The sequence below is a fragment of the Zerene cesonia genome, chromosome 14 (genome assembly GCF_012273895.1).
Source record: "Zerene cesonia ecotype Mississippi chromosome 14, Zerene_cesonia_1.1, whole genome shotgun sequence".
NCBI lineage: Eukaryota > Metazoa > Arthropoda > Insecta > Lepidoptera > Pieridae > Zerene > Zerene cesonia.
The window spans coordinates 6,237,346-6,260,605 of record NC_052115.1 but is presented as its reverse complement, the minus strand read 5'-3'; the positions used below and the strand labels follow the sequence as shown (position 1 = coordinate 6,260,605).

The following is a 23,260-nucleotide window of genomic DNA, read 5'->3' as shown; positions in this document are numbered from 1 at the left end:
TCAATATTAATTTGAAGCGTTGTCTATGTATACATATGGAATTGACGGCTTTTTTGGTTTTAAATTTTTTTAACAAAATGGTTTTAGCGAATGTTTCAGAAATAGGTATAAATTTAACTTAATATTAATTTATCTGTAATCTTGTCAAAATTTTCAAACTTTTAAACGATACAAGATTAAAAATATTGTGAAACATATTATCCATACAAAATGAGAAATAAAAAACATAAAATATAATATTTCACACACATTTTTTCTGATTCTATAGTAAATTATTTAAAGGAAGTTTTAAGTTTCTACACATTTCGTATCTACAAAAAAGTGCCTCGGGTGGAGATACCGCTCGAAATGACAACAATTTCTTATCCAATACAAAAACAATCACGCCAATCGGTTGAAAACCAACGGATTTATCGAGAAAAAAAAGCAAAAACAGATAATATAATGAATAGAGAACCGCCTTTGTTTTTGGGTACGTCGGTTAAAAATGAAAGTCATACTGACAAGCATCTTTTTTAAGATTTTTCATGTTAGCACCTATGTAAAGTATGGCTAGTCTTGAACATACATATATTTAAAAACTTTTCCTTTTATTTTTAAAATGACAATTATAATATTTAAAATTATTCAAAATTTCTCAACTTTTTCCTTATATGCGTATTATTGGTATAATGATATGTTAACATTTAAATTAAAAACGAATTAACAAACTATATAGTAAGCCATAAGCAATAGTAAAGCAATATATATTGTCGACTATTAATAGAGATAAGCATCCAAAGAACCTAATGACGGTGGTCTTCAGCCTGTTCTTGGAAAAATCTCGACGCTAAATCTATATCAGTGTCGCAGTATTGTGTGGAGGCAAAGTAGCGTGTGATTTATGTCATACTAGATACCTATGAGAGTGCGAGTGATGATAAATTATTCCAAATTAACTCGAACTAATTACGCCGTGGCATCTGTCACTTGTTTGATTAACTGTCAAACACGAATGGGGCTCATTTTATGTATTTATGCTGTGTAATAAATCTCTTCGTTATAATAAAGGGAAGAAATATGGATCTTATACAAAATTACACCTAGAGAGTGAATTTGTCTTTTTTACAGATATGTTGCTTGAGAAAATGAGTAAAAACTGGAAATATACAATAGGAAAGGTTAAAATTGAAATTATTTTTTTCCAAAAAAAAAAAACGAAACTTTTGACCGGGTCGTACTGATTTAGATCTGAATTTCACTGCTAGCTAAACAGAAAAGGGTTAATTGAGGCTCCTTTTTTTCACGCTATTTCAATCACTGAGGGTTGTCCGCAAAAAAAATTTCTTTCGCATATTATGACGTAGGAGTCATCATAAATATCTCACAAAAAATGCTGCATATGAGAAAACAAAATCTCTGATTTTATATTCTACCTTACCGATTCTCGCGCTATATCAATTAATTACCTGACAACGTCAAAAGGAGGGTAACCTACTGTTTATTGAGCACATGCATGTCCATTTCATTAGCATGCCCTATGGCCCAGACCATCACTGTGTTCTGTATTATTATGAAACCGAGTTTCTTATATAGAATTGAATCTATTTCTGTGCTGCGAAGCCAGGGAACAATCAAATATATATTGAGAAAAGTGATCAAAAGTAAGAAAATGTCTCGTATGTTGTAGGGTATGGGACAGATGATATACATCTGTTTCACTGATCGGTTTTCTTAATAGACAAATAGTGATTTGTGAGTCTCCATCGGAAATCGAACCCCAAACTCTTCGGTTGTACGCTCACGGGTTAACCACTGTACCAAGTAAGGGGTCAAAGTTAAAATTAAAGAAGTATAGTATGTTTTATAAATATCCTTTTAAATTACTGTCTATCCCATCGAAATTGGTAAGGAAATTTTTTTCCTGGTTGTCCAATATTTATTTGGCTTTCATTAAAATATGCTGATGGATCCAGTTCAATTTACTGTGATTTGAAACAGTTGAATATCAGACATTTTGATAATATTTATAGGAATAAATTTTATTAAACGAATTCTTAAATCGGAGATTTCATGTTCGTTCCAATATTCTTTAAAACTTTAAAAATTAAAATACCTTGTTAAAATTTTTCTTATGTCTCAGCGGGCAGTCGAGCTGGTGGTCTGCCAGTAGTTTTTTAGCGACCACTACCACCCATGATTATTTTTAGAAGTAGTGCCTGTGTACTGAAAAATATTTTATACAAGCACATGAATCTTTTACCCTGACAAAATTTTTCGATACTCATTATCACAATCATAATTTAATTTTTACTTTTTAATTAAGTAAACTGGAAAGAAAATGCTAAATTATAACACTGTAGTTGAAGTCTATTCAGGGTGTTTATATTATAGTCATTTTATAAACATACCCTGTAAATATATTAATTAAGAACGACTTCAAAGTGTCCAAACAGAGATTTCAAAACAAAAAGATCTTACGAAACATAAAGAGCAGCTGTATTCTTTCGTTTATTCATTTATTCGCAACATAATATCAGCGCGATGGAGCAGATTACGATTTCCAATCGATTTCACAAACGGATCACATCTATTTGCAACCTTTCTCAAATACGCCTCTTATTTGCATATGTCCCCAAATAGATTGTTACATAGAGGATTTTATATTTTATACCTTAGTTCTCTATTCAAATCATCTTTACTCTGTAGTCTATGTTCTAATAAATAGAATATGAAGATACCGTTTAATTTTTTTTTATTGATTTTAAGGTTAATCTTTTAGTTTTCAAATTTTCCAAAATATAAGGATTATTACAGTTATGTTATGGTTTTCAACAGTCTTTAAAATTATGTTTTAAGGCTTCCATTATTTATTAGAATGCGATTGCATTATCCATTATCCATTACAATTTTGTTGCAGAGATAGTTTAAAACTGTACAATATGCTCTATTTTGTTTGTCAAATTCCAGAATAAACTGCCCCCTGTTTTTTAATGTATGAAAAAGTTTTAGCATGTTCTACTGATCGACCAGAATTTGTCTAATTATGAAAGAGTTTCGCATCAATATGAACTGCGTAGTAATTAAAACACCTTCGTTCCCTAAACTTTAAAAAATAATTAAATTATACTTAGTTTTTAATTAAATTCATAAAGTGATTAAATATTTTAATTGCTTTTTCAGAATTCGCTCTTCATAATTAATGCTCATTCTATGTCTAGCGTACACTAAGAGGTACGGCGTTTTTAAACCTGTAATCTATGATTGAGGATTAGATAAAATAATTAGACACTGTTGATGCGGATTTTCGCTGCCAATTACCATAATATAATACAATTATTGTAGATACTATTAATCACATGTATTTGACAGGTACTTAATGCTCTCCGAGCTTGTAATTTTTTTTAATCTCAATCTGTTTTATGCCTCACTTTAGACGTAGTGTTTGAAGTCGCGGAAGAATTCCAACAAGTACCCATGGCCCCATCACAAATGCGGCTGGACGGAACACAGCGGGGTTTTAGTCAGTAGGAATCCTACATAACCCACGACTTCTATCCACGGGGGCCGTGGGAAATCTATGCAAGATTATCCCACTATAACAAGAGCGCTTGCATGATGACAATTCTGGAAATTCGAAAGATCTAGACGTTAGTTACCTAAGGAAGTAATTATGCGAATAACAAAAAATGTAGTCTGGGCTATTCAGTATTGAGTAGGTATGGTATGGGGGGCGGCAGCCATGTAAGGATAGAATTGATTAGACGATAGAATTGACAGAATATATTATTGTTAGTCTATTTTCAAAATTTCGCTTCTTTGTTTTTCGCCAATGAGGAATTCCATTTTTCCACCTCCTGGCTCTATCTTCGAATTAATTCAATTATATCAGATTATTTCATTTACCTAAAGTTACATACGAATGCAAAACTTAACTTAATCGGAAACCAAGAAGTGGGTCAAAAATTTACTTCTAAGGTGGAACTTCACTGTGAATTAGTTGGTTTTTCCTAGATTTCCCTAAGTTTCCATCATAAGAGCCTGACTTGATGATAATGAGACCTCCGGAGTATACACTTCGAACTTGAAAATTTCTAAAACTGGTTCAGAATGGCCAAAAATATGGTTTTTGGACAAATGAGGAAAAACGTGTCAAAAATCGTTTTATGGCGTTGCGAAATTCGCCGAGTCAACCAGTATGTTGATAAATTTTTTCTTTTTCTCCCTCCTTGTCAGATTTTCAACAAAGTTTTATCTTTCTTAATTACAAATGAGATAGTGTAACAAAATAATATATTCTTGAAGCGGAAATTTTATTTCGATAAACTAAAATAACCGTTTCAAGTTTCGATATTAGTATTAAGTTAAATGATCCCCACATTCCAAAGAAACCCCGTAGGTAATTATGTACTTTAACAGTTAACCAACTTGTAAAGGTAAACTCAAACGGTCGGCGAGGGAACTAAACCAATATTACCTTACGTTCCAGTCTGTTGGATATTCAGATAAGCATATGTATCGAATTTTAGCTGATTACAATAACTCCAAGGATCATGTTGTGTTTTAGTTTAGATTTCAGTAATATAGTTGCTTTGCCCAAATGGGTGGAAGGTAAATACGTAATTGTTTCTAGATAAGCGCCTACATAATAGCTGAACTAACACGTTACAATTTCTCTATTGTTGTCTGTTTGTGGGTAACGTAGATTAAGATGTAATCTCTTAAGCCTATAGCACTTTCGCGTATTTAGAACTATTGTTTAGACGTTAGAGCTCCATAAAATGGCTGGTATAATTGAGGAGAACTAAATGGCATATTTATGGCGAATTAAGTAATTAAATATACGAATTAGTAGTACCTACCTAATTTTATGTTGTAGCTAAGATTAGGACAACTTATAAACAGAATTTTCAAATGTTTTTACTTATTCATACGTTTTCATATAGCACGTGTTGGTCAATCACAATTTCATGGAATCATCCAGAACGTGGATGATAAATATTAAAAAGCATGTAACGACTTTGTTGACAAGACATTTAGTTGTTTTCACAGCCAGTAAATAGTGATGTCGGATGCTGATAGCATGACACTAACGATGCGCGTACTTGTCACTGACATTTGACCTTCGGATCGAAATGACCCTGTGTCTTCCCTGTGTATAAAAAATATTGAGCACGGTTCACTGCTGGCTCGTAAGGCCTGCCTTTTAACGTGGTCTCCATGTATGGTGTATATGGAATGCAAAATCTAAAAAAAACTCTTAAAATTGTACGTAGGTGTATAAAAAGTTATAATTTGATTAAAACGCATAAATGATAACGATAAAAATATAAGTGTAAGCCGATAGATGTTATTACTTTATGACCCGTAGTAAGAAAAAAAATGTTTATTTATTGCTAAAATATTACAACAATCTCATCAGATAGCTATTGATGTTTTTAGGCTCCAAAGCTTTCTGAAACTACGAAAAACAACTATAAAAATTTAATTTTAGGAGTACGCTCCAAATAAGGGACCAGTAAAAATTGCATCAGTAGTTTTTGAGATAGAGAGCAAATGAATCACATTCTAAAGAAAAATAGCGTCGCAACGGCTTCCAAGCCTTCTTGACGCGCTTTCAAATAACAGAATTGTTGACGTCGGTTTAACGTACGTTGTTTTGTTTCGTATTGCTTATTCGGGTATATTAATTGGCTATACATTTTACATTACTAAAAGTATGCATTTCATAAGGTATTTTTATTCTACTTTATTTGTCATTAAATAACTAGCATATGTTTTAGCAGCACATTATGTATCTTCCATTGTTTATTATATTTGTGACTTTTCGTAACATTTGTGACTTTTCGTAACATTTGTTTGTAGGTGCGTATTGTATGTCTCTAATTTGTTCCTTGTTCTAATTTGTGTTAAAATGTTTTGACACAGTCATACGTGAAAAGTTTTGTAATATTTAGATTATAATATTTGAAGTAAAGTGGAGATCTTCCTATTAATTATTTTAATAAAAAAATGCTAATATTATAAATGCGAGAACACCTCTATAAGTCTTTTCTGTCTTTCTGTCTATCTGTCTGCCGCTTCTTCACGTCTATCGTCATCGTAATTACTGAATCGATTCGGATGATTATGACACAGAAATAGAGATCGCTCGAGAACTTTGAATATTTCAAATAAAGCTAATATTATTAGCTGAGGCGGGCTGCGGACTTCACCTGGCATTCCTATAATAAGATACAAAACCTTTTTATAGCCCGAAAGAATCTGGATTCTCAATTGCAATACAATATCGAGTCCATTATTTGGTTAATCAGATACTATTCCTTTATACCCTCCGCATTTTAAAAGGCACTAGAGGTCAGGGTTCATTTTATGTCAAAGTTAATAAGAAAAATGACAGAATTTCGATGGATGTTGAACGCTGCTTGAGGGTTATTTGAATTCATTGATCTCGCACTCAAAAATATGTTTGGCGGTGAAAAAAATATCTTTTACACTTTGACTGGATGAAAATATAATCGGTACCACACCTACTCTTTTATTGATTATCGGGAAAAGGTACCTGCGTAAATATAGAAAGACACGTATGACGTTAAATAATTTTCTGTGCAAATCTTTTTCAATGTCCAAAAATCCAATATGCCGAATACTCAATAAGAGTTCTTTCCGTGTTACGGATAAAATAGCTTTTTGTAAGTAAAAAGTATTTATTTCAATGTTGATTGTATAAAATATACAAATATTTACTTAAAACGAAACGAAGATATATAATAGTGAAAGCGTATCTATGTTATAATATTATAAAAGTGAAGAATATGTGTGTTTGAATGCGCTAATCTCTGAAAAAATTTTTCCGATTTGAAAAATTCTTTCAGTTTGGATATTCCATTTATGGAGTAGTGCTATAATTTAACATCACGTACGACGTGGGCGAAACCATGGTGCACAGTTAGGTACATAATATATTGATAGACATTGAATCTGGTGATCGCAATATGTACGGCAGATGAATATAAAAACATTCCAATGCAATTGAAATTTCACTGACCGATTAAAAATCTTTACGAAGAATTACGTGAACAGCCTTCGGTGTCCTGCCAAGCTGAGTGTTTGTTTGCTAGTCTCGACCAGGAATTGTACTATTAACTCTACGCTCTACGGTCCGTATTGTCATAATAAAACACAAACCTTTCTATTTTATATTAAAACTCAACGATTCTAATAAAAGAATCATTCACTGAACTGGAATTTATACAATAATACTAACACTATCGAATACTTTTTAACGGTAGAACGTGATCATGTACTATATCTATCTAGTTCGTGATTTAATTCATTTAATATGTTCACAAATTCTCGATTCCCTTCTATCACTACTATGCCGGCTCGCATAATCTCAGTAATTTTAGAATACGGAAGTTATAAAGGTTTGTTCACATTGAGGAAGTCTGTCTGTGATCTTATATTAATTATTATTAGCTGTTCGCCCTGGCTCCAGTCAGTTGTTTTAAGTTTTAACAGCTTTGTTTATAATCTAAGCGAAGATAAATATAACAATCCAAAAATTATTAAAATTTGTTAAACTCTTCTTAAGTTATGAGCGGTGTAATCAGGTGTAGCTATTTATAGTTTTATTTATTCATATTAACTTCTATACAAAATAGTAAAAAGTGTTTAAAAAATATTTCTTACTTCTACTACGTACTCGTAGTAAAAATAATAATTATTTAATTACAGTCCCAATAAAGTAAATATTTAATACAGGGTATACGAATACCCTTTCCAGTTAAGTTCTGAAAAGAAAGTGACACTGCCTAAAATTCCACTGTATTCCATTTCGCGTGGTGCGATTTTTTCACAAATTCTAACCAAAAAGCCGACACACTATAATTTATTATACACAATTAATATTAATGCCAGTACAAAGCATCCTTATACCTCACAGGTATTTAAGGTGGCAATACATCGCAGCGATGTAAGCAGATTAATAGCAAATTAATTAAGTTTATAGACTTCGAGACTAATATAGAATTAGTTAACCACTTAAACGTGTAATGATTACAAGTTATTATGTTCCCATCGTTTTACAAGGTAAACAAATTTAGCGTATAGATTTTTAAGATATATCAGTATGCAGAACGTTTTGATATATAATAATAATTTGAAAAACCATGACATTCTATGTATGAAATATACCATGAACGTATCCCCGATCTTATCCTTTATATTATTTTTTTTAAGTGTCAAATAAATTTTCCCCTTCTCATTTATAATATATGTTATGTTATTTTGTATCATATATGGATAAGAATAACCTATAACAGTGCATATAGATTTATGTTATCTGTGGTAGAAGGTATAATGCATACTTATAATACGTGACTTAAAAGAGAGTATAAATACGTATGAATTATTGTAATCTAATAATGAATAAAATTATGCTGTATGCAAAAACATTTAACCTAGCAACATCTTTGAAGAGCAATTCAAAACATTCATGTGGTTTCAGTACGAGGCAAATTTTGTTCGTATTATTATTTTTATTAAAATTCTTGATGTACGCAAACGCTGTCATTAAATTTTACTGTGTATGTAATATGTGAAAAATGTTTTCGAACCAACGTTTTGCTGTAAAATAGCAAGGTACAAGTCCATGAGGATCTTATTCAGAAATTTTCTCATATTAAAACTTATAATAGGAACGATATCTAGTCTCAAATGCAGCAGTGAAATTGTATTTAAAAATATAATTTTGATAAAAAAGTTTATACGAGTAGTTTCACAACACATTATAAAACAAAGTACCCTGTGGCGTTTGTTTGTCTGTCTGTTCGCTAAGCTCAAAAACTGCTGAACCCATTTCAATTCTGTTTCACCAATAAATAGCGTGGTTCTCCAGGAATATTATCGGTGCGAAATGCGAAAGTTTGTGAGGATGGATGTATGTGTAATTGTATGTTTGTTACTCTTTCACGCAAAAACTACTGAACCCATTGCAATTAAATTTGGTACATAGATACCTGGACAACTGGCATAACACATAGGCAACTTTTTATCCCGATATCCCTACGAGATGGAGACTCACGCAAGTGAAACCGCGGGGCGCAGCTAGTAGTATATAATCTGTTATGTCTTAAACAACGCAAGCAAAGCCGCGTAAGTATAGCTAGTATCTATACAAACGTAGTGGGTATTAAACCTAGAGACTCTGGCAATTAAAATTATTATTAAATTAATCCCGAATTCCGAGAAGTGTTGAAAGCAAAACACATGCTCTCTAATTAACTGAGTTCCAACGCAAAATATCTTCCTGATTATGCGCGGATAATTATATATCACTAATAATCAATATTATTATAATAATCGATTAGACGGAACCCACGCTTCACACGGAATGGATTAATATTTAATAATATGTAAGATAACAAAAATAGATCAAGACATAGCCTTAAAACACAGGCTTTAAAAAGGATTTTCACGTAAGCTATTCTTAACCTATATATTGAAAAGCACTTCCTTTTAACTGAATCAAGTGTTTTGATTTACTTTTTATTTGGTGTTAATACTTACATTGAAAAGGAAACTTCTCTTTCAACAATATAATCTTCTTATTCTACGTTTAGACATCGAATAAAATGTTTCCTCTAATTTAGGGAAAACATAGATAAGATTTATACAGCTCTAATTTAACCTATGTATACAAACTAGCAAGATTCAGTGATAAACAAAATTGTGTGCAATGTAACTTTAGTCGTGTAAGTGTTTTTTAACCTACGCTTAAAAAACGAAGGAGGTTCTCAATTTTAATGGATCTTTTTTGGCTTTCTTACTTCATAACTCCTTAGAATTTCAAACGTTGACTTAATTCTTTTTGTTTGATATAAAAAAATCAGTTTGGATTGCAACTCAATGACCTTTTTTTTAGAATCGTTTTACTTATACTTGAAAGTCTTATCTCTATATACATATCTTATCTCTATATATATTGTGGGAGTCGAGCACGCTTCGGCACGAGTTAGGCTAGCTCGCACCGGGGAAGTACCACACCCCCATAGAAAACCGGCGTGAAATAGTGGCTTGCCATTGTGTTTTGTACGGCGAATGGGGGACCTTTACCTCCCCCGTCCCAATCCATTGCTTCTTTCCTTAGTAGTCTATCCTTTCCTTTTTCTTTACGCCTTAAAAGCGGGCAGCACATTCGCAGACGCACTAGCTCTGCGAATGTTCTTGGGCGGTGGTGATCGCTTACCATCAGGCGAACCACCAGCTCAGTTGCCCGCTATGACTTAAAACAAAAATATTTATTCATAAAATTCCCGTGTCACAATGTTAGTTACCATATTCCTCCGAAATGGCTAGACCGATTCTCATAAATTTTGTGTGCATATCGGGTAGGTCTACCAGTAATTTATATTTTAAAGTTAAAAAAAATAAATGTATCAATTATAGAAGGATCATAAATTTAAGTTTGTGGTAAACCAAGGGTTATTGCCTTGATTTTTGATTCAATGTGAAACCTGATGGAGTATATTCCTATTTGTCATGTAAAAATATTGTAGTTTCATAAATATGTAAGAATACTTTGTGAACTGAAACGCAATATTTAGAACACCACTCGTACATAAAATTGTATGTACCTACACGTGATTGGGTTTTATTATTTTTGTGGATACAATAAAATTACATTAAAGTTATTCGGCTTAAATAAGTAATGGAGCATGATCGATCATAAGTAGATGTTACTTCTTCAAACAATTTAATTTATCAGAAACTAGCTGTTGCCCGCAGCTTTGCCTGCGCAGTTCTAATAAGTTTTCATAGTACAAACTTTTATCCCCTATTTTATCCCCTTGGGGGTAGAATTTGTCGAAATCCTTTATTAGCGTATGCCTGAGTCATTAAATCTATCTGCATGCCAAATTTCACCTTGATCCGTCCAGTGGTTTGGGCTGTGCCTTGATAGATCACAATGTCAGTCAGTCAATAAGTCACCTTAGAGCTTTATATATCTTATATATAAAATTCTCGTTTCACAATGTTAGTTACTATACTCCTCCGAAACGGCTGGACCGATTCCCATGAAACTTTGTAAGCAGATCTGAGAATCGGTCAACATCTCTTTTTCATACCCCTTAATGATAAATTTTTAAGGCAGCGTTTGCCGGGTCAGCTAGTATATCTATATATATAAAAATAAAACCCGTTTTCCTTGGTCACGGCATCACACGTGAATGGCTGGACCGATTTCACTAATTCTTTTTTTGTTGTATTTGTTATTATTAGAAGAAGGTTCTTACGGAAAAAATATTAAGAAAATCTCTCAGAAATATTGAAAAATGTACATTTAATTTTGCATATTTTAAAAAACTCGAGTAACAAATGTCAATGTCATTCACAGCCATAGATTATAAATAAAGTAGTGCATCATTGCAACGCTAAGGCGGTACGAAGTTCGCCGGGTCAGCTAGTAAATAAATAAAGTTCCATAGCGAGTAGCTGTAGCGAGAGTTGGCAAAACTCATACAAAAAGGAAAGTGTGTACAAAACATAATCAAATAGTTTATGACATGTTTAAGAGCCATTGTTAATCCAACGTCGTACAGTAATTATGATTGATGTTATCACAATTATTATCCCCAAGCGTTGGTAAACAACTGTTTTACGATGTATCAAATTTATAAGGTAAACACATTTATTGTTTGTTTACAAGGAATCAAATTTGAAGACTTTCTTCACTATGACTTATGACTTTTAATAAAACCGTAATTGAATACGGAGTGTTTTCAATTGCGGTTTTTTGGTCTATTCGATTTGATATGGAAATGAGATGTTTCACTGCGCCATAAGTACCTAGTCTATATAACTCTCTAGCCTATCTCTAGGCGTAAAGATCTCCACAAAACCTCTCTGTTGCGACGGGAAATAAAGACAAACATACACAAACACACTTTCGTATTTATAACAATAGGAAGGATATGTAGATAGATAAGTATAAGGACCAAAGTTCAGAATTTCAATTTTATCAATGCTCGTGCCTTTCCGTTCTTCTTTAAGAAAAAAAATTTAATTTCTATGCTATATCCTTCAATTATATATATATATTTTTAAATCATAGCGGGCAACCTACCTAATTCTTCGCCTAATGGTAAGCGATCACCACCGCCCATGGACATTCGCAAAGATAGTGCCTCTGCGATGCGATGTCCGTTTTTACGGGGAGCAAAGGATTGATGACTGAAACGAAGGAATGGACTGGGAAGGGTGAGGAAAAGGAGACGGGTCTCCATTTTATTTATTTAATGACGAAATTTATATAGTGCATTTTATATAATGTAGCCATATATTGTTTTTATACGATTAGCACCTAGCATTCATCATCTATACACCTATGTCACTGTTACACTAAAACGCAAATAAAATATCTCTTTCAATATAGGAACATATGGCTTACGACATAACAAACAAGGTAAATTCAATCCATATAAAAAGCATTTCACACTTTATTGTGGTGTTCTTACAATCAAATCTGATTGTTAGCACATACTACGCGGCCTGATTGTAAGCTTTCTTATCAAATATTACATAGAAGACACGTTGTCAAATATTTGTATGAGACGTGGAATAAAACGGATGAAATAAATATGAGAGTACTAGTTATAGGAAGAAGACTTTTAGCTATAAGTATATTATAAATTGCAGAATAAAAGCAGGTTTTTATTTTATATTTTATAAATATGTATTATAACAATAAAAGTTTAGCTTTTTTATTTAGTTATTTTGATTAGCGAGTTATTATTGTCATGGTCAAATACCGTAAATTCTAGAACTCTATCTAACAATATTATATTTACTAAGCCATTTATTTCGATTATCTGTTATAAAATAAATTCTTCTTAAGCGGATTCTATAGCGATTCTATGTAATATTAATGGTTTTAACAGTAATAACAAAATTTACACATCATACATAGTCTTGGGATATTGAAGTAACAAGTATTACGGAAGCACGTACAATGGATGTAGGCTACAGTGACTATAAAGTGACGATAATAGGTAACGTTTTATGACTCTAAAGTGTGATATATCAGTGAGTGATATAAGGTACAATAAACATGCAACAAAGCCACGCCCCCACTTCTATCTGGACTTCGAGCGTCTCTGTTTGGAAAATAAATGTTATCAGTTAATTAATATCAATAGGTCAGAAGGTTAGTGCACATTAGTGTGAGGAGCGCGTTCGATGAAGTATTTTCATTTTATGCGTATTTCTTTAAGAGATAATTGTCATTTATTTAAAACCTGATATTTCGTTTAATATGTCGTTAGATTAGATAGAGATAAATTGATTCAAGAGGAACGTTTATATGTATAATAACATCTATTAAACTACTCCGAATGTAACGCGTGCGAAGCCGCGGGCGAAAACCAGTTTATTGTATAATTTAATAATTTAACAATGGTTCAATAAGCTGCGTTCAGATATTCTTCGAATTCCCAAGATAAACATATCATTTGCCAATAACACATTCAGTCATAATATGTGGTGTATCGACAATCCACAATTCGTAAACATTATAAATAATCTGACTGGATATTGACGTCACATGTGAGTCCTTAATACTCATATTTTATTTTTACGTGACGTGTTTTAGGTCCTTCATCTTTACAAAATATCAATACTTAAATTAAAATATCAATACTTCATTTTTTTTATTAGTAACAAACGTAAACATTTCTTAAATGCGAGACTCTCACAAAACCTTCTCTTACGAACTTGATACTCGTTTGACTTGCGAAATTGGTTTACAAAGATAGAATACCTAAACACAGCATCAATAAATCGCAAAACAGGGCCTTTGATGTTATCCTTTGATTAATCTATCCGATGAAAGACATGGTACGGTCGATGAAGAAGGAATAAACGATGCGAAAACGCAAAAGGCAAACGATAAAATTTTTTAATTTTTTGCATCAATGCTTTAGTTTACGAAAGGCAAATTGCTATCTATGGAGCATTGTGTTACTTGCCTGGATTCTATACCTTACCTAATCCTTTATTAGTCCGAAAAATCATAATAAAAATTAATATGAGGGAATGACTTTAAAAAGTATCTTAAAAGACTTTAAACTAATGCGTCACGTTAATTTTAAAATATAAACGGCTAACTGTTGAAATGACAATCGTATTTAAATTAAGTAGGTAGGTTAGGTAGGTTAGGTATTCATATGTTTGACCAATTCGGAAAGAGCTCTACTCACGCAAAACAACCACGTAAGTTTTAGCCGTACATAATTTACCATGTATATATATGTAGGGCTAAAAGTAACAACAATCTTTCGTGTAATCCATATTATAAAAGTGTAGTGGTTTTTTTTTTATGTCATAGTGGGCAACTGAGCTGGTGGTTCGCCTGATGGTAAGCGATCACCACCGCCCATGAACATTCGCAAAGGTTGGGCCTCTGCGAATGCGCTGCCCGCTTTTTTGGGATAAGGGAAAAGGAATGGATTAACGACTGGAAAGTAGGAATGGACTGGGACGGGTGAGGAAAAGGAAATGGGCACGGTGTTTTGAATATAACCGTATATGCGACGTTTCATGTTAACAATCATTTGATAATAATATAACAACAGTTAAAGACAAAATTCCGTATTGTACGGGTTAAATTAATTAATTAATTAATATTAATGCATCGACTGTAAACAGAATAAAAGGTTTTACAAAAATCATGAAAAGCTTTAAAACTCAATTACAGTATAATAATATTTAACTAACATTCTCCAAAACCTTAAATAATATTGAAATAATCTTTCTTAAATTGGCCTACTTCTAGCTAAGTGTTTCACCCTGTGGTTTCACCATTGCGGACGCTATTAGACCCTTAAAAAACATCTTAACGTTCGTGCTTTTCACGGAATCCAGTTAAGCTGTATAAATGGTCCTTAGATTTTATATTTTTATCACTTTAACCCGTGAACGACGAAATCTTGTACAGAACAATGTTTTGATATCACAGATAGACGAGAAACGATAGTAACAGTAGCATCAGCCCATACATGTTCCCACTGCTGGGACACACCCTTCCATGGGGTTGAAAGTAACAGTAAACAAATAAAAATAATAATGATATGTTGAGACGAACCCAATTCGTAACAAAACACACTTACAGCTTATTTAAAATAACAATACTATATATCTTTGACTGTAAAAATAAATAAAGGTACAGGGAAGTCGTTCTAAATTTTATTCTTATATATAAAAATCAATTCCTGTTCGTTAGTCTCGCTAAAGCTCGAGAACGGCTGAACGGATTTATCTTAGCTCAGTCATAAAATATCCGTGTAGGTGTAGGGAAGGTTTAAATGGTGAAAACGATGGGGGAAATATGTCAAAACAATATTCTATGGCGTTACGAAGTTCGCGGGGACAGCTAGTCTTAAATATTAATATCGCTTTACGTTACATCGAAACCATCACATCAATACGGCATCAAATAACAAAGGAAGAAAATGAGGTACTTAGTCAGAGGTGAAAATGTATATCATCTATCCGAACTTCAATTAGGAATGGTAAATTTTGGATACGTGGTGATGATTAAAATTATTTGTTCGCTATTAGTATGCCATTAGTATATTAATGTTATAACCTGAAAACTTTGTTGGTATGTTTTAAAAATCTTTTTGACTACACTAATATTATAAGAAATATTTGTGTTTTTGTATGTTTGTAACGCTATCACGCAAAAGCCACTGTACCGAATTTCTAAAATTCTTTTATAATAAGAAAGCTGCAACTTCACTGAGTGACATAGGCTTTATATATACCACAGGCGAAGCCGAATGCGAATGACTGAGCTGAGTTGAGGAATGGGTGTGGTGTAGAAGTGTACCATATACTAGTAAATGCTAAATATCTATGTAACGTGTCCGTGTTGAACCGCTTGAAATATAATTCTTTTCTAGAAAAAGGGACCTACGTCCAGAAAGGAACCAAATGTCAACAATATACTAAACTTAATAATCATGCCAACGTTTATTAAAAAGGAGGTTATGAAAATTAATTAATCCAATAATTAGAAAATTACATTAATAACGATCCCTAAACGTCTTAATTTCTCAAAATGTCTCTAACACCGGGCCTACATTATCGGGCTACGGTGAATATTCATATTACAATTATAACGTTAAAACATGGATGTCGTTTCGTCTAACTGTCTACATTACATAACATCGTGTATGCCCATTCACGATGTTTTTAACGCGCCAACCTCCGTTGCATAGACACGAACTTTAACCACAGAATAATAAGTAAGTACAAATAGGTACCTAAACGCGCTAATGTGGCCCCAGCTTGAGCAACTGTAAGGAATTTATTAGAATTCACTATATTAATTTACCGCTTACCCTCTCGAAGTAACTCTGAGTAATCGAGATGATAGAACGGGATTCTGTTAATTCTGAATAATTAGATCTCATTTTCATTTGTAAGACAATACTTTGTTTATTGAGGTTGATCTCACGGTATATACCTACAGCGCAAGGGTGTAAAAAAATAAAAAGGTGAAATCGAAGATTTTGTAGTAAAGATTCGGTTGTATAAAGTATTATTTTACGAGGAATTCAAAAAGTTGTCTATTGAATCTTAAGAATAATATAAATTCTATTGAATTTAGTTAGAACGAAGAGTTAATGTGTAAACTAAAATGTAAAATTATCTTGTTCTTAATTTTCTGAAAAATGACTTCATTGTCTAGATATTATAGCTGGTTAAAAATAATTGCAATTATTAATTATTATTAAAGCCATTAGATATCATTAAATTAAATTATTACAACTCACTTTAAGAAAGATTATATTATATACGAATGTACCGTTAATATAGCGAAACTAAGACATTTCTATTAAAACAATTATAATTAATAAAATTTCTGCTATCATCACTTGAATCTCACATTGAGCAATAACAATAAATCAAAATATGATTGAAATGCTAATATTTCTCCCTATTTCCGCCTTCAAAACATGTTGACAACAAAGGCACCGTGCATTTTCCGAAATATCAATTATGTCATTGAAAACTTATAAGCGTATAATCTGTAATTGTACCGTAATCTATTATCTCAAAATTCACTTAACTTGATGTGCTTTGTGTTTGACACGGTCTGACATTGAGGAGGCTACACAAGAAACTTTTTAATGTATTTCCAACACGCTTATGTATTTCACGGAAAGTTTTCTGAGGGATCTGTAAAATTCGAAGATTCCTTTGATAAAATTATTTGTTTTTCTTCAACGATCCTTTCAAGATTGAAGGGTTTCCATTTTTGATTTTGTAATGAGTTAGAGCATTAACTTGTTTGTCGGAATTTTATCGTTTCGCTCGGACGGCATCGTTTCGTTCTTACAAATGGCAAATGTACTTTTTACTTGCGTTTTTGAGTGTTCATTAATTAATAATTGATTGGTACTATCTTAAGTTTCATCGTAAATGGTCTTAACATCGTGGAATTGTTCGTCTCTTTTATTACGCCAACATCTTAGAAGAATCTGTTAGACCGCGTAATCAGTTAAATTATCGCATAATAACAGTTCTTATCAATGACCAACTATTTAATCGATCCAACCCCATAGTTTATTCATCTACATTACAACGATCTAATTAATAATAAATTAATTAGAGCTATTTTCGAGTAATTATATATGCTTGTTCTTTCATCTTAAAAACAACTGTTTTATCGGACTTAGAACAAATTCCAATGGTGCCCCACGGATGATGGAAGTCATCAGCGTTCAAATATAAAAGCATCCACAAAATCGGTGCACCCAGTCGGTAGTTCTGAGGTAGCAAATATAAATAATACAGTCGAATTGAGAACACCTTTTTTTTATTGAATTCGTTCGAAAGTTACAAATGAAATCTAGTTTTTGATAAACATATTCATTGTTCCAGATACCACATGCTTACAACTAGATCAACGTTAACCATGACACACAACAACCCGCTTCGGCGTTTAAAACGATAATCACAATGATGTACATAGACGAGAAAGTGTCTGGGCCTGGGGGAGCGTCACAGAAAAACTGGACGCACCTCAACACCAGTAACGATGAGTTGCCACTGGACATGCGATTTAACCATGGCCACATGGTGTCCATTACGGTGTACAGTGTGCTGATGATGGTGTCTGCGACTGGGAACTTGACGGTGCTGTCGCAGTTGGTGAAGCGGAGACGTGCTGGCAGAGCGAGCCGGCTGGACGTCTTGCTCATGCATTTGGCTGTTGCTGACCTTATGGTACGATGTTCTGTTGACACTAAATATATGCATGCTTTTGTAAGTTTATATAACCGATTTTCCTGCCCCATTGCCATAGTCCCGATTGCGGCCACTTAAAATGGACAGATTAAATTCTTACATTGTACATAATTTCCTTACGTATACTCTATGAGAGCAATGGGACATTTTTTCATCCAATCATTAAAGTTTGTCTTCATTTGTCAAGAAAGATAGTAGACACAGAGTCACAAACTGTGACTAGCAATGAGATACGTTATCCAAGATACGCCTAATAATACCCTTGAATGATATTGTAGAGCAGAAATTAAGATAATATACAGACAAAGGTTTTCACTTGACTGATTAATAAACGTTATTACTGCTGATGCCTCAAATATCTATTCAATATGTGAACATATATACATATGAATCCCGAGATTATTGCAAATTCCGATCAAATTAGAATTGAATTTGAGTAACTTCACTATATCCATCAACTATCATGTTTATAGTGGATTTATATATAATTTATCAGTTTAATTATTTTAGATACATAATATTTAATCACCACCTCCTTGAGAGCCTTCAAATTATACCACCAAGATCTTATTACTCCAGAAATTACGTTTAAATATTAAAAAGTCTTCTTTCATATACTATATTCCTTCCTCCTCTTTATAAAAGTACACACGAGTTGTACTAAAATATAAATAAACGAGCATTGACTACTGCATATAATTGCACTCCGTGGTAAGATGTAGTAGTAGCCCTTCAGGTAAAACATTGAGATACACAAAAAAGTGGATATAATTCTTGTGTATCTTAGTAAAAAGCAAAAGGTAGTATGTCAGCGGTTGCTGTCTGAAACTTGTGAGTAACACAGACAGAGCTGGTTTTCAGACCCCGCTTGTATATAGCTTTAACTAAATTACTGTCTTGTCAAAAGGAAATTCTTTTATAATTATATTTTAACTCGATATCATAATTCACTAATACAAAGCAGCGTATGTACATAGGTGACATTCCTGATGATGCCCCTGGAGATAGCCTGGGCGGGCACGGTGCAGTGGCTCGCCGGAGACCTCATGTGCCGCCTCATGATGTTCACGAGGACCTTTGGACTCTACCTCTCCAGTTTCGTACTCATATGTATCGCTGTTGATAGGTGAGTTAGAAATTACCTAAATTAAAGACATAAAAAGCGTCAAGCTGCCTTGTCACCTTTTTCTCATTTTATTTTTTTACGAAAAAAATCGTTACGTCTACATGTAGAGCTCTCTAGGACAATTTGATTGTAGATGCGATTAAACTCTGTTTTGGACATATTTGTTCCTTATTAAAATTTATCTATTACGTACATGAGTTATACAAAATTCGGTAAACAAAACATTTCTCCATTCATGTAGGACCAAGACAATCCAACAAAAAAAGTCAGACTTAAATAATTTGTGACATGTTCAACTTGTAATGGTAATCACCTTTTAATTAGACCTATATTCTTATTACTTGCTTTATATGCTCCATTTTGTGTATGCAATATTTTTTAAAAGAACTTAAATGTCATGTTTGATTGAAACACCCATAAATTGGAGAAATGTTAATTGACTAACCACGTTTGATCGTGTCTTTACAGCTTCATTCTACGTGTGTCAAACTTTAAACAAGTAACACATTTATTTATTCAAATAGTTCAAATAAAACCACAACAGTTGTGGCTCGGAAGAATGCAACCATCTGGAAACGATATTATTAATGTTTCTATTAATATCAAAATGTTCATGTTATTTGTTCAAATGTGGAGAATGTATTTACGAATGGATCGATAAAGAGAAATCGGTGTTGACTTTAGAATACTAATATTGGTTTCGAGGGTACTAGGAACGCGTATAGAACATTTCCTAATTATTGTTTTTTGTTTTATGACATTATTGTTGATAGAATGTAGGCTGCAGCAACGAAACGAATCAAATCAAATCAACCATTTACTAAGTCCATGTCCTGTGTCCCGGATCCACTGATCGATTTTCTTCATGGACAGAAGACCATCGGCGTATTTCTAGATAGATAGATACCTTATTTTTAATCCCCTCCAGAAACCCCCTTGGTTTTAACTTCACATGTTTAGCTATCATACCACGGAGACGGAAAGAAAAAAAAATTGAAAGATGTCATGAAAAGATTTAAGTCTTTTGTTTTTCAACTCATTTTACTAAATATTATAAGGAGCAACATTCGAAACGCAGATGAGGGTTAGGTTTATAATAATTAATTAAAGTTATTTTTATGAGTGAATAATTACGATGTTATTTTAAAACACGCATCTAAAATCATGTTCGTACTAAAATATATAACGTACACACATTTTTATTCATCCGTTTACGTGCCCAATAATAACCACTGGTTATATATTTACGTTCCTATGTTTTGATATGAAATATTCAACAAAATAAGAATGGTTTTACCTGTCTTTAAAATTTTAAGACATCACGCACATGAAATTACGTCAAATGAAAATAGATAATATTTAAAATTAACGGTAATTCCTTGATAAAAATTCATAACATTTGTATATATTTTATAAAGTTATGATTTACTTTGTTATTCGTTGAGAGAAAATATACGTATTATTGATTGTTTATTTTTATTGGATGGTATTACATGATTTATGATGACCATTATGAGTCATTTAAAAAGTCAAAGTGGAAGTGGAACATCGTGTAACAGTTCGCCATTTGAGCCACGTGTATTTACGAAATTATGTAATGGATCAATCCGTCATGATTCGAACAGAGTTTATAGTAAGCCAACAAGGCTGAGCAAAAATATGAGTTATAACACTTATAATGTCCGAACCAACCTTGGATATTATTGTAACGAAGTTACGGCGTAGGAAAGTAAAAATGAAAGCTCTTTTAGTGAGAGCTACATAATGTCTTTTACTACTGCCATTATCTTGTAAATAATATCATATACCTTCTTACACTTCCTTGTCATTTTTGTTTTTCAAAATATTCATTTGGATTTTAATATTAATAGGATTATGGCAAGCACAAATATACGATCATGATATATGCGCACATTTTGGGTTGCTAATTGCCCCTATTAGAAATTAAATTTTATGAGAAAACTTAATTTTTTCATGTGTGTAGGTACACGTGTTTTAAATTATTCAGCTATTCTGTGTGTATTTAAATTGCAGTGATTTTAAACGCGATATATCCATAATTAAAGATAACTCCACCTTTGCTACATTTCAGTGAGCATTTCCACGACGACAGACAAGTAAATTCAGAAAAATAATTGTAATCCATTTATTTTTAGATACTACGCAATATTGAAACCACTGAACGTAACTTGGGAAGCCAGGGTCCGTAGAGCTTTGCTGACCGCGTGGGTATGCGCTGGCCTCGCCAGTCTACCACAGAGCTTCATATTTCATTTAGAAGAGCATCCTGATGTAAAGGGGTGAGTCTAATACTGTTTAAAGTTAGTAGCTTGTATTGTTAGTATGATTTTAAACGTTGATTTCATAACTTCCTGATATATTCTGTTAAGTTGCCTTCCAGAACGTTATAAAAATAATAATATTATTAAAAACAGGTTGTGTTAACACCAGGAACTGTAATACACATATGAACACCGCCGCTGCCGCATTATGTTGTTCGAAAAATTTGGCATCTCACCGATGTAGATACAGCTAGATTGTTTTATTCTAGGGAAGGGCAGCAGATATTTAAATTATATTTAGTCATACGTACTATGTATGATTTACATCCTAATAGAGCTCTCTGAATCTGAATAGAGCTCTTCCTAATACAGCTCTCTATGCTTACTGGTACATATTTATCTTACCTTATTCATATTTTTAATCACGTTTTAAATGTATACAATAACCCCGACTTACACACAAAAGTAGATGATCCGTAATAAACATTGTTATCACACAAGGAACAGAGCATTGCTTCTAGAAAAGGTTAGCACGGCCGTGGCACTTTTTCACTCGACTTGGCGGGGTACCGTTACCCCAAATAACATTGATTTTAGACAAAATTTCAGTTAGGAGATCGTATGGTTTTAATGAATATATATAAGTTGGAAATCCACGGAATGTTGTCGCTTACGAACCACAATAGAGTTCTTAGGCATTTTTATTATGGTACATTTAGTAACATTTAATCCCTACTAATATTATAAATGCGAAAGTAACTCTGTCTGTCTGTCTGTCTGTTACGCTTTCACGCCTAATCCACTGAACCGATATTGACAAAATTTGGTATGAAGATAGAATAGAACTTGGGAAAGGACATAGGATACTTTTTATCGCGAAAACAGGGTAGAAAGGGTCGAAAGAGGGGATGAAAGTTTGTATGAAAGTTCGTTATTGTCAAACCGATTTTGATGAAACTTGGTATGAAGATGGAGCTAAACGTGGGAAAGAACAAACCATACTTTTTAATGCGAAGAAAACACTCCTTACCATGTCGCGATTACGATATAAGCGAATTCTACGCGGGCGAAGCCGCGGGCGAAAAGCTAGTTGTATATGATTGATATGACTTTAAAAGAGTTTCTTGGCGGTTCGTCCTTGGTAAAAAAAGTAACTTTTTTATCATTTATTCTAAATCTTAAAAATCAATTAATCTACATTTATGTCGAATCAAAAGTGCTTCTATTAGAAGTCTAATTGAATTAAGAAATGTTAGAAATGTTTATGTGTAGTTAAGCTGTTATCGTTAGACATAATATAGTTCGTATTAAATTTTAAAGTAATAGATCTTTCTGGAACGTTTCAGATACTTCCAATGTGTGTCATACGGCTCGCTGCCAACTGAGCGGCATGAATTCGCGTATTTTCTCCTTAATATGGTACTGATGTACATCGCGCCCTTGGTCTCTACACTTTACTGTTCATCAGCTGCATTATTGGAGATTATACGACGAGCCAACACTTCCAATGGTTGGTATTATATCATAATTATTGAAGTTGCATGTGGCTCATGTTTTG

At 32.8% G+C, this 23,260-nt stretch overlaps 1 protein-coding gene across 1 annotated transcript in view; it reads left to right on the top strand.

The window, feature by feature from the left end:
• The window catches only part of LOC119831808 (gonadotropin-releasing hormone receptor-like), a 51,753-nt gene that overhangs the window by 26,271 nt on the left and 2,222 nt on the right, over positions 1-23,260 (top strand). The window contains exons 2-5 of the mRNA XM_038355339.1: positions 17,929-18,273; positions 19,272-19,420; positions 21,577-21,720; positions 23,049-23,212. Of these exons, the coding sequence (XP_038211267.1) occupies positions 18,007-18,273; positions 19,272-19,420; positions 21,577-21,720; positions 23,049-23,212 (724 nt within the window). The 5' untranslated portion in view covers positions 17,929-18,006. The remainder of the gene's footprint in view (positions 1-17,928; positions 18,274-19,271; positions 19,421-21,576; positions 21,721-23,048; positions 23,213-23,260) is intronic.